Genomic DNA, 11,515 nt, shown 5'->3' with positions numbered 1-11,515 from the left:
CAGTATCTATCCCCTAATCAGAAACTCACGAGATACAGAAGTTCTTCGTTCGCAGTCGCATGTCCCTTTTTTCTTTTATTGCACTTATAAGGTAGTAGTAGTGGTAGAAGTGGTGGTGGTAGTAGTAGTAGTAGTAGTAATAGTAGTAGTAGTAGTAGTAGTAGTAGTAGTAGTAGCAGCAGTAGTAGTAGTAGTAGTAGCAGTAGTAGCAGCAGTAGTAGTAGTAGTAGTAGCAGTAGTAGCAGCAGTAGTAGTAGTAGTAGTAGCAGTAGTAGCAGCAGTAGTAGTAGTAGTAGTAGCAGTAGTAGCAGCAGTAGTAGTAGTAGTAGTAGCAGTAGTAGCAGCAGTAGTAGTAGTAGTAGTAGCAGTAGTAGCAGCAGTAGTAGTAGTAGTAGTAGCAGTAGTAGCAGCAGTAGTAGTAGTAGTAGTAGCAGTAGTAGCAGCAGTAGTAGTAGTAGTAGTAGCAGTAGTAGCAGCAGTAGTAGTAGTAGTAGTAGCAGTAGTAGCAGCAGTAGTAGTAGTAGTAGTAGCAGTAGTAGCAGCAGTAGTAGTAGTAGTAGTAGCAGTAGTAGCAGCAGTAGTAGTAGTAGTAGTAGCAGTAGTAGCAGCAGTAGTAGTAGTAGTAGTAGCAGTAGTAGACTTCGACTTAAGATCAAGTAAGGCCCTGAAGATGCCCTAAGTGCGCGCGATTATTTATACGTCTAAAAGAGAATTTATTCGTGTAACTTTCGGGGTTCGTCGTAGGGTGCCACTATTAGGTTGAGCATCCAATCTGCTTCAAACGTATTTACAGAGAAAAGCTTCCTCGACATTTTTCTTCGCATACTTTCCTGGCCCTATCTTTTTGAATTGCCACTACTATACGAGGCGACACCTTCCATGATATGACTACGAGCGATTAGACGTACAAGTTTTACTTTGTAATATGCGACATACAATATCTCTCTCTCTCTCTCTCTCTCTCACTCGCTCGCTCTCTCGCTCTCCTGCTCTCTCTCTCTCTCTCTCTCTCTCTCTCTCTCTCTCTCTCTCTCTCTCTCTCTTTCTGTGTATCCTTTCATCTAATGTCACAACATAAGTATTACGTCTTCTTTGTACAAGCCCACGAAAAGTATTCTCATAAGCATACAGCGATTTTTCGCCAGAAGCTCCCAACCCTCGGTGTGATTATTTCCATTTCTAATGTGACATTTGTATTTATACCATTAACGAATCTACTTGAATATATACATAAATTTATTTTATAAATGTCGATTTTGATGATATATTGATGAAAAAATTACTCTGCTTCAATGAAGCACAATATAAACAATTAAACTTACTATAGTTTACATTAAAATCTCTTGTATTTATAAACAGATTATAAAACAAAAAAAGGAATGTTTATTTGCAGCAAGATCAAGATAATTCCTTTCATTATTATACCGATGATACGAATACTAGATTAAATAATATTGTCGAAGAGTTTATTAATCAAACGTAAATTTAACAACTAAATTTTACCATTCAATAAAACAATATAATGCGAGTATTTCTAAAATATAATAATAGCAGAACGTATTAACATTAATTAATTGAACATTAATTAATAGAACACATTAAATAGTCGTGATCCGTTTAATAATGAAATGTTGTACATCAACATTTTCATAATTTGAAAAATAGGCAAATATTTTTTAAACGGCGCAACCACATTTTTAACCATTTATTCATAGTAATATGAAGAAAAAAAATAATAATAATAAAAAAAAAAAAAAAATAAATAAATAAAAGAAATAAAAAAAAAAAATAATATTAAAAAATAAAATTTCATATAATGATTATTTAACAAAATGTGGGTAAGCAAATTACGAATTTTATTCAAATTACGGCACGAGCTATTTAGTCATATTTCAATGAAATATCCAATCAACCAATTGCCAATAATCCGGAAAAATGTTGAAATTTGAAAAAATATACCAAAACACGTACGAATTCATTTCAGGGATGGTTTAATCGATCATAAAAATCAAACGATTCTGTGTTAGCTTTTAATGCTCATGATTTCTTACAGTAATATAAGTCGTTTTTTTTTCTTCTTCTTTTTTTTTGTTTTGTTTTTTATTATTTATTTATTATTTTTTTTTTATTAAATACTTATTGGTTATTTGTTTCATTGATTAGTAACGAGTAATTCTTCATTTTTACATAACAACAAATTTTTTTCTAATAAATCATCGTGCTTGCGACGAAAAGGAAAGCCGGAAATTCGGACGCTGTCCATCCCTGTCAAATACCATACAGACTTTACTTTAAGTAATATTCGCTCTAGTATTGTGGGCCCGGCCGTACGTTTATCAGACACTCTGTTCATAAATCACGAATTAAAAAATTTTATTATAATGCACAGTTGTCCCAAACCCATAATCACACGAATATTCGCCTCGCGAACTCCATCGACCATTGAGGTTCGCGCGATCGATTCTACAACAGCACGGCTACATTGGCTCATCTTATGAGCGCCCGTGATCAAAGCGCGTCTTTCTGCCTTCGGAAGTTCCGTCCGCAGTGAGCGAAGAGTATTGGCGTTGGCGACGACATTAGAGAGTTACATCAGCACCCCGCAACGAGATGCTTGAACGTCGCTGCTATTTCTTGTCGCATGGAACATTTTACTACAGCGTCATTTTCAGGAATGTGCACCTCTCTCAACCCCCCCCCCCCCCCCCCCCCCCCCCCCCCCCCCCCCCCCCCCCCCCCCCCCCCCCCCCCCCCCCCCCCCCCCCCCCCCCCCCCCCCCCCCCCCCCCCCCCCCCCCCCCCCCCCCCCCCCCCCCCCCCCCCCCCCCCCCCCCCCCCCCCCCCCCCCCCCCCCCCCCCCCCCCCCCCCCCCCCCCCCCCCCCCCCCCCCCCCCCCCCCCCCCCCCCCCCCCCCCCCCCCCCCCCCCCCCCCCCCCCCCCCCCCCCCCCCCCCCCCCCCCCCCCCCCCCCCCCCCCCCCCCCCCCCCCCCCCCCCCCCCCCCCCCCCCCCCCCCCCCCCCCCCCCCCCCCCCCCCCCCCCCCCCCCCCCCCCCCCCCCCCCCCCCCCCCCCCCCCCCCCCCCCCCCCCCCCCCCCCCCCCCCCCCCCCCCCCCCCCCCCCCCCCCCCCCCCCCCCCCCCCCCCCCCCCCCCCCCCCCCCCCCCCCCCCCCCCCCCCCCCCCCCCCCCCCCCCCCCCCCCCCCCCCCCCCCCCCCCCCCCCCCCCCCCCTCCTCCTCCTCCCCACCCCACACACACACATCCGACCCCCTATACCCTACCCTCTACCCCGTATCCGCATCCCCCTATCCCAACCCACCCTTACCTCCTCCAACCCGTCTCGACTCGTCACCACTCATCCGCTTCCTTATCTCTTCCAGCAGCTCAGTCCTATGACAAAGAGGCAACGAAAGACGAGCCCCTATAATTTACAAAGTGACAGGAGCGCGAGGGCTCCGCTGACATTTTAAAAATCCAGCTGACACCTCCGAACACCATGACCCGTGAAGCCCGTGACGTCCCTTTGAATCGCCTTACGAAAATCCTGCCAGCGTATGTCGCAGACGTAGCCGCGAAGAGTTTTCGACTCGAGGGTGAGGCGACAAGCGCGCGGTGCGCGGCCAAGGTTGGAAAAACGTCTCGGACGAGTTAAGTACGCGTCTCAAAGCGGCCGGCGAGATCTCGCCACTAGGAGGCCGAGCTGTACCAGCCGCTGCTGGCTGTTTTGTTGGAGGGGTGGTAGAGGTGGAAACCGGCCCCGGCCGCCGGATGGTGATAGAATTGCGGCTGTTCAGCGGCGAGGCTCGCTGTGGCATAGGCCGCGGCTGCGTCCAGGGCACTTGGATGCACGGCCGAGTAGACCTGGGGCTTCAGGGGCAGGGGCTGGGCTGGCTCGTACTGATGTCGCAGCACGGGGTCACCGTAAACCGCGGCTTCGTAACTGTTCACCGTGAGCTGCTGTTGCTGTTGCTGCTGCTGTTGCTGCTGTTGCTGTTGTTGTTGGTGCTGCTGCTGTTGCTGTTGCTGTTGCTGTTGCTGTTGGTGCTGTTGCTGTTTGTCGCGGGGTGAGACGGACGAGGGTGGCGTCATGGCCGAGTGGTAGTCGAGGGCATAGCCGGTGGCCGTCGACGTGTAGGACGAGACGAGGCTGGTAAAGGCATCGGCGCCGGAAACCTTTTGTCCGTGGGTCGCGAGGGCGAACTGATGCTCGCCGTAGGTCGAAGAGCCCTCGGAGCCCGGCGGTGTCGGCAATGGACCCGCCTGCGAGTTCTCGGCACCGGTGTAGTAGCCGCCCGCGGACGGGGCACGGCCCGTGGCACCGCTGCCCGACGTGATTCCGTGTACGTTCGCCCGAATGACGCTCTCGCGATTGGCGTAAAGCTGACGAAGGAGAGCCGAAGCAGGCAGACCGCCCGTCGACTGTTGAGGACTCAAATGCCCGAGGTGATGATGCGCTCCGATCCACTGTATCGTCGACTTTTGCTGCTGTTGCTTAAGCAGAGCGTCCGTGCTGAAGTCCGTGGGTTGATGGAGGGCAGGGGAGTCGGCCTTGGCGAGGACCGCCCCCGGTAGGTGCTTCGACATCGCTTGCTCTAGGTCCTTCACGGAGGCGCCCGATGCACCACCCGTCGCCGCTCCGTGGTGGACTTCGGTCAGATCCTCGGTCCGTCGTACCTGTCGCATGTCCGTCAATTTTCAATAAGCATCTCAAGTCGAGATCTCGTTAAGTTCATCGCGTCCGTTAAGGCCCCCTAAATGGGTCTTCATCAATTTCTTTCTAAAACTATCGACCCGTACGTCGACGCATTATTTCTAACGTTTCAGCGCTCGAGTGAAATCACGTGAAAACGTCGAATGAATCTTAATAATGGCGGGTCTAATTGTAACGGAATCGTAGCTCCACCAAGGCCGTCTCAAAATGCACGAGATAAAAGTAAGACGCGTAACTTGCTTACATTGATTAATAAACTGGTGGGCCGTTCGGCTTGGCTCACCTTCGGACTGCCGGTCCTCAAGAGCTGGTCGCTGGTTGGCACGGAGTGGCTGGACGAGGCTGGGCTGAGCGCTAGGCTTCGACCGTTGGCCGTTGCTGACTTCATCGTCGGCTCTTCGTCCTCCTCCTCGTCCCCAGAGCTGCTCTCGTCTTCGGGTGCGACCGCGAGCTTCCGCTTGGAGCCGCGCTGATTGAGTTTCGACGTCGTAGCTTGGGGATCTTGTTGTTGGAGCTGGGCAACGACGTTGTCGTGGTGTCGACCGCCCCGCCCTGGCACATCCGTCTCCGAGCCTCGCGTCTCGTCGCGATCCTCGGGTGGCGAGCGGTGCGGATGTTGCGGATGTTCCGGATGTTGATTCGTCGGGCCACCGCTATTTCGACCTTCTGGAAGGTAAAACATTCACAATCGCTGCATAAATAATGAGATTTTTCAAAATTTATCTTGATATCGGTATCATTCCTTTCGCGCAACTCGTCGTTTTTCATACATTTTTTTCAATTCGATCGGATTTTCACTGAATTTATCAGCCGCTCCATCGCAGGCTTGATGCACAATTAACGAATAAATAACTCATTGTTTTTGCATCGTGCATTTCAATTTACTCTTTGATGTTTCGTATAAACATACAAGTGTATACAATCATTTACAAATTATTCTTTACGAAGCTTTTCAAAATGATCGGTTTTTCGTGCAAAAAGGCTTCTAAATTATGCGATTCAATTTAATTTGAAATGTCATTATTTTAAATATATAATTCTTAAAATATAGAATTTCAGTGCGCATTATGAAAGCGGTGAAATCAAATAATTATTCGAACAAAAATTTTGAAAGCAATATTGAAATAGTCATAGAATTTGTAGTTATATTATATTTAGGCTTTTTATAAATAATTTGATATATTTTGCTCAAGTATCAGAACTTTTTTTATCCAATTATTGGTTAAGAAATTCAAGAGTTTTATTATAATTATAACTATCATCATTGTTTGAAATAAAATTTTCTCTCTCTCTCTCTCTCTCTCATCCCACTCTGTGCGTATGCGCGCGCGTATGTAAAGTTATAAAAAGTACTGATCCTCGATTATTATAAAAATAAGTTTCAGTATCAAGAGCTGTTTCTGGTAATTAATTAAATAAGGATACTTATAAGGTACTTATATGTGATTGAATATACACACACAGAGAGAGAGAGAGAGAGAGAGAGAGAGAGAGAGAGAGATAGAGAGAGAGAGAGAAAGCCATAAAGACATAAACAATAATCATAACTAGGGGTACTCAGTCATTTTCGATTTGTCTTCAATTCTACCATAATAAATACACATATAAATGTTAAATAATAAATTTCAAATATTAATGTGCTTTTGATGCTGTTATGTCCTATATTAAGATTTTCTCTAGCCAAGGCTACTGCTTAAATTATAAAACTAGAAAAGTGAGCGCAATGTAAATCGATACAACTCGCTCTTTGAGTCAGCGGCCGTCTTCATATGGTAATTCTCGACAAAGGAGTGGGGCGACATTACCGCGGCGGCTTTTCATTGCCCTCTGGACATTACCGACTCGTTGTCTCTGTTTGTCTGTCTGTCTGTCTGTCTCTCTGTGTCTCTCTGTGTCTCTCTGTGTGTCTTTTTATCGTGACATTGCGCGTGGACACGATGGAATTCGATGTTTGTCGTACGGCTTGAGAACTTGGACGCCCTTGCGGCTGCTATTCAAGCGTCGCGACGCATCCGCTGCCATCTCGGAAACACTAGCTCGATTTTTCATCCGTCACCCATTGTCATTCGCTTCATCCCGTATTTGTCTCCTTTACATGCTTGAACGTGGGTGAAACAGTCTTTTGAAAAGTATAAATGTATTTCAAGAGCTCTTGCGACGTCGGTTGTATGAAGAATTTTATGAGTAAAAATTTTTATCGGGAATAAGTGTATCGCAAAAGTAGACTGTCCTCAATAATTATAACACTGATTCTACAAATTCAATTCATCATTTATCCCTATATATGTGTGTGTGTGTGTGTGTGCGTGCGTGTGTGTAATTATATATTAAACATTAATAATTTAAATAGAAATTTGTTGACCTACAGATTGTTAGTAGTAGAATAGTTCAAATTTACTGGTATATCTTCGAAACTATTAAAGTTTTCTTTTTACGTCGCACGTTCTGTGATTTTTTATTTTTTACCGTTTTTGAACTATCTATTAAAGATAAATACCACGAACTTGGTTCTACATTCTAAAAGAATTACCGAGGTTTTAACATTGTTGGAATAGAAATCATTCCAAATAGGTCGCTCGCTGTTTAAATGTAGCTTAATGTCGAACTGGAAAGCAATGATTAAGCACTACGTTCGATCAAAGCTACTTTTCACGCATTGTAGTAGGAAGAAATATCGTCGAGCAATTTATCAAAGCAAAAGAAGATCGAGAACTGTAAAGTTATTACGTGTGTCGAGCGTATGTAATGACCAAAATCACAATTATCCCTTTATTAAATCTTGGTAAATCTCTTCAACTTTTACATTCCCAGTAGTTTCAAACTATACATATGATCTTTCGGCAGTATTGATCCGTGAATTTTTCTTATAAAATCGCGTATTGTGTAATTTCGTTTATAATATTTATAAAAACACATTGTCGAAGCGGATGTGGATTCAATATTAAATTTTAGACATTATTTATTCTGCGTTTGCGCTCATATCAAGTGCTGGACAAATTATCGCAAGTTTGCACAACTTGCAATAAAACGCAATTGTCAAAAGTAGCTATTTCATGAAAAGAAAAAAGCCGACAAAAAGTCTTAAGTTTAGAAAAATAATTTATATGAACAATTAATAAAGGGATGTTGTCATTTAGTTATCTCGACACACCTATTCGCAATTATTGGCAATCGCGAGTTTGGCTCGCGAGACTGGCTAATATGTAAAGCTCAAAATTATAAATAATAATGATAATAATGTCATCTCACCTCCTCTATCGGCGTCGGGCGAACCATTTTCGGGATCGTTGCCCGCGGCGTCTTCACGCTTGACGCCTGTAACGCCATCCTCGAGTTGGCAACAATCCATGATCAAGTTGGCGTACTCGCGACCACTGAAACCATTTCAATAATAGTATATCCTATTAGTAATATATAATATTGCTTATGAGTTTGTTGCGAGATTGCCCTGCGCTGCAGCCTCCATAATCGTTTATTAATGAACGAATTCTCATGGGATCTTGTATGGAATCTTGGATATATCAACAATTATCGTTGGGCTGCATAAGCGATAATGAACTTGATAATGAATACAAATATAGATTTCGTAATCTCGATAATTGGTATTATTTTAGATATAATTTGTGAATACGAAGTATGAGTTTTTCCAAAGTATCAAGTTAACTTCACATCCCGCGCATAATCAGAAAATTACAAAGAGGAACAAGAGACGGCTTTATAATATCATACATTCATTATACATTAAATATCCTCAAAAGAATTATCGTGTCTTATATCTCAAGTTGATTTGTACAAACATGCACGAAATGCCATTGATTAATAATTACTCGTATTAATAATTATTGATTATTAATAATTACAGACCTAATAACGTAGTTGACGCAAATAATATTCTGTTCTTCGGCATTTTTAGTGTTGCATACGACTGTCGCGCAGGTCTGCAACCACGTGTAACCACCACTTTTATTCATCAGTCGGTAATAATGCGTTAGTACTTGTCCCTTATGGATCACTGAAATAAACAAAAAGAATATTTATATGCACTTTCAGAATGTCACACGCTTTATATAAAAATATACAGAGAGCTCGTAAATATTTGTTCCTCTTCAATAATTGATATTCATAATTATCGTGCTTTTTTAAACAATACATAAGAAAAACAAATGCAAAAACAAAAGAAAATGAAAGATAAAATAATAAAAAATAAATCTCTCACGCCTGTCCGATTAAGTCAACACGCTTCGATTCGGTTTCTGTAATTAAAGGGTAATGTGATGGCGTTGGTCGCTAGCTCACGATACGCATTACTTGTTACGAGAATGCTTTGAAGGAACCGTTGTACCATTTATAATGTTTGCGCACAAATAAAAAATGCTTCCACAAAGCATTTCGAAGTAAATCGAGCTTTGCGTGACAGATCTAATGCGCATTTATCATTGTTAAAAACGAGAAAATATCCATCGGCTAGGAAATAGAAAGAAGCCCTGCTAAAGTAGTGGCTTGATTATCTAGGGGTTAATAAAAAAAAAAAAAGAGAGAAAAAAAAATTAAAAGAGAGATATAAATGTTCCACGAGGAAATGATAGTGGACCGCCAAGCATGGAGTCCATTGGAACCGAAGCGAACGAGATCGATGAGGATAAGCCGGGAGCTGAAGCGATCGAAGAAAGAGGAGATGAGTAGCGTAAAGTTTCAGTGTGGCGGAAGGAGAGCTAGGAGAGCGAGAAGAGCGAGGAGAGTGTGTGGCCGATCGGTCGCCCTGGTGGTACACGGTGATAGAGAGGGCGGAAGAGGACGAGGCAAATATGAAGAAAGGAGTGGAACGCGGAGGGATTGGTGCGGAGGGACGTTAAAGGGATGAGAAATTCGATACCTCTGGAGGACCCACCTTCTTTACCCCCACCACTTATCAGTCGACGCACCACAGGCATAAGCTGAGCCGCCTTCGACATTTGACTGCAATGGCTCGCCCGACTCTTTTTACTGTCCCGAGGCTAAAGCGCTTGATAAGTTGCGTCTCTCAAAAATTTTAGATAGTTGTCGGTGAATAAAGAACATATTAATTTTGCCGAGGTGTTTTATCTTCTTCTAATATCTCTTGTAACGAGGTAGAACATATAAATAGGTCGTGCGGAGAAATCGATCGCTTGCTTTGTAGTAAAATAGGAGAGTCCATTTCATTTGGAATTGCTCCTTTTGAATGAGGCTCTGATTAATTTAAAAATGCTTTAAAATACACACACGCGCGCACAAACAAACAAACAAACAAACAAACAAACAAACAAAAACAAAAACAGAAAAAACAAACAAACAAACAAACAAAAACAAAAACAGAAAAAACAAACAAACAAACAAACAAAAACAAAAACAGAAAAAACAATAACAAAAACAAAAAAACAAAAAAAAATGAAATTAAAAAAAAATGGTGGTGGTGGGGGGGGGGGAATACCAAAAATATTCCGTTGGCGAATAATAAATATGCGCGATCGAGTCATTATTCAAGAATAATTTATTTCATTTCAACTTTACATTTACTTTTTAAATAAATTTCGCGTTAGTCGTGCTGTTTCAATGTGAGTCGCGATATTCGTTGTATGTAAATATTTCGCAAAAGGACAATTTCATTTAATTCTTGTAGAATGGATTATTCACTATATCAAGAAATACATTCAAGGCAGAGGTCAGCCAAAGCATTCGTACTGAATTCAAATTAGGCACAAAAATCTAATAATGTTTTAACTTCACTACAAAACACATAAAACGTAAGTCTGCTTTCACGTTCCTTGAATTATACTTGAATTCATAATTATTTATCGTCTATTTATCATTGACTATTATACTTCATCTATCTATAAGTTTATCTATTTCGGCTCGTTAATTGAGTGATTTTTTTTTTTCATTTGCAATATTGTATCTAAATATTCAGGTGAATTTCTTTCTTTTTTTTTCCCCTGCAATAAATAGAATTTATTAATGATAATGCTCTGATAACATTGAAAAATTATTTGAAGTTCATAATTCACAGCATTCAAGGATTGCAAAGCATTGATTTTACTTCATTAGTCATATACATGTTCACTTAATATTTCCGTTAAAAAGAAAAAAAAAATATTATCATTCGGTAGACAAATATTATCCATTCGGATGGTTATATTGTAATTCTATTAGTTTCAAAGCCTCCATTGCACACAGCAACGATCAGTACTTAAAATCATTGGATTGTCCCAATGAAGTCACAATCATCGTGAAACAAAAGAACATACGCATTGAATAATTAGAAAAATTTATATATATATATATATATATATATATATATATATCAATCATTAACAAGAATTTTGTTCGTTAGATGTAATTAGTTAATAGACGAAGTAGAGCGCATCACATCTATTACTTGCTTACCCTTATAAAGTCCATAAAATTACGAGGCTCCATACACGAATAGGAGGATTAGCACTGATCTAACAAATTGGTGCATAGCCTTGATAAAAATTCATCAAACTTCCTAAAACAATGACTGCTTGATAATGACAGGAACGCATCAGCGTATCAAGTCATATTTAGCGGCGTCAGTGAGCAACTGCTTGGGCCATTCGCCATTAAGCAGCCATTGCCAGTGAAATATGAAAGACTTTCACTGAGGATAGGCGCTAGCTTATCCAGCCAGTCAGCTTTCCCTGCCCCTCTTGCCGCGATACGCGGCCCTCGCCATCCCTCCGGCCGCGTTCATTTCGCGCCGCTCGGCACGTCGGCGAAAGTGCAGCGGTGGGGAGGGGATTGGGGATTGGGGATTGGGGATTGGGGATTG

At 42.6% G+C, this 11,515-nt stretch overlaps 1 protein-coding gene across 1 annotated transcript in view; it reads right to left on the bottom strand.

Moving 5' to 3' along the window:
• Positions 1–3,343: 3,343 nt before the first annotated feature.
• Positions 3,344–11,515, bottom strand: part of LOC105361650 (protein trachealess-like) — a 253,050-nt gene continuing 244,878 nt past the window's right edge. Inside the window, exons 12-16 of the mRNA XM_011498900.1 lie at positions 8,572–8,719; positions 7,957–8,081; positions 4,991–5,373; positions 4,002–4,670; positions 3,344–3,971 (exon numbers count right to left, since the gene is read on the bottom strand). Coding sequence (XP_011497202.1) covers positions 3,684–3,971; positions 4,002–4,670; positions 4,991–5,373; positions 7,957–8,081; positions 8,572–8,719 — 1,613 coding nt within the window. The 3' untranslated portion in view covers positions 3,344–3,683. The remainder of the gene's footprint in view (positions 3,972–4,001; positions 4,671–4,990; positions 5,374–7,956; positions 8,082–8,571; positions 8,720–11,515) is intronic.

The sequence above is a fragment of the Ceratosolen solmsi genome, unplaced genomic scaffold (genome assembly GCF_000503995.2).
Source record: "Ceratosolen solmsi marchali unplaced genomic scaffold, CerSol_1.0 scaffold30, whole genome shotgun sequence".
In the NCBI taxonomy this organism is placed as follows: Eukaryota; Metazoa; Arthropoda; class Insecta; order Hymenoptera; family Agaonidae; genus Ceratosolen; species Ceratosolen solmsi.
The sequence above is the reverse complement of the archived record's forward strand: the minus strand, read 5'-3'. Positions and strand labels throughout refer to the sequence as shown.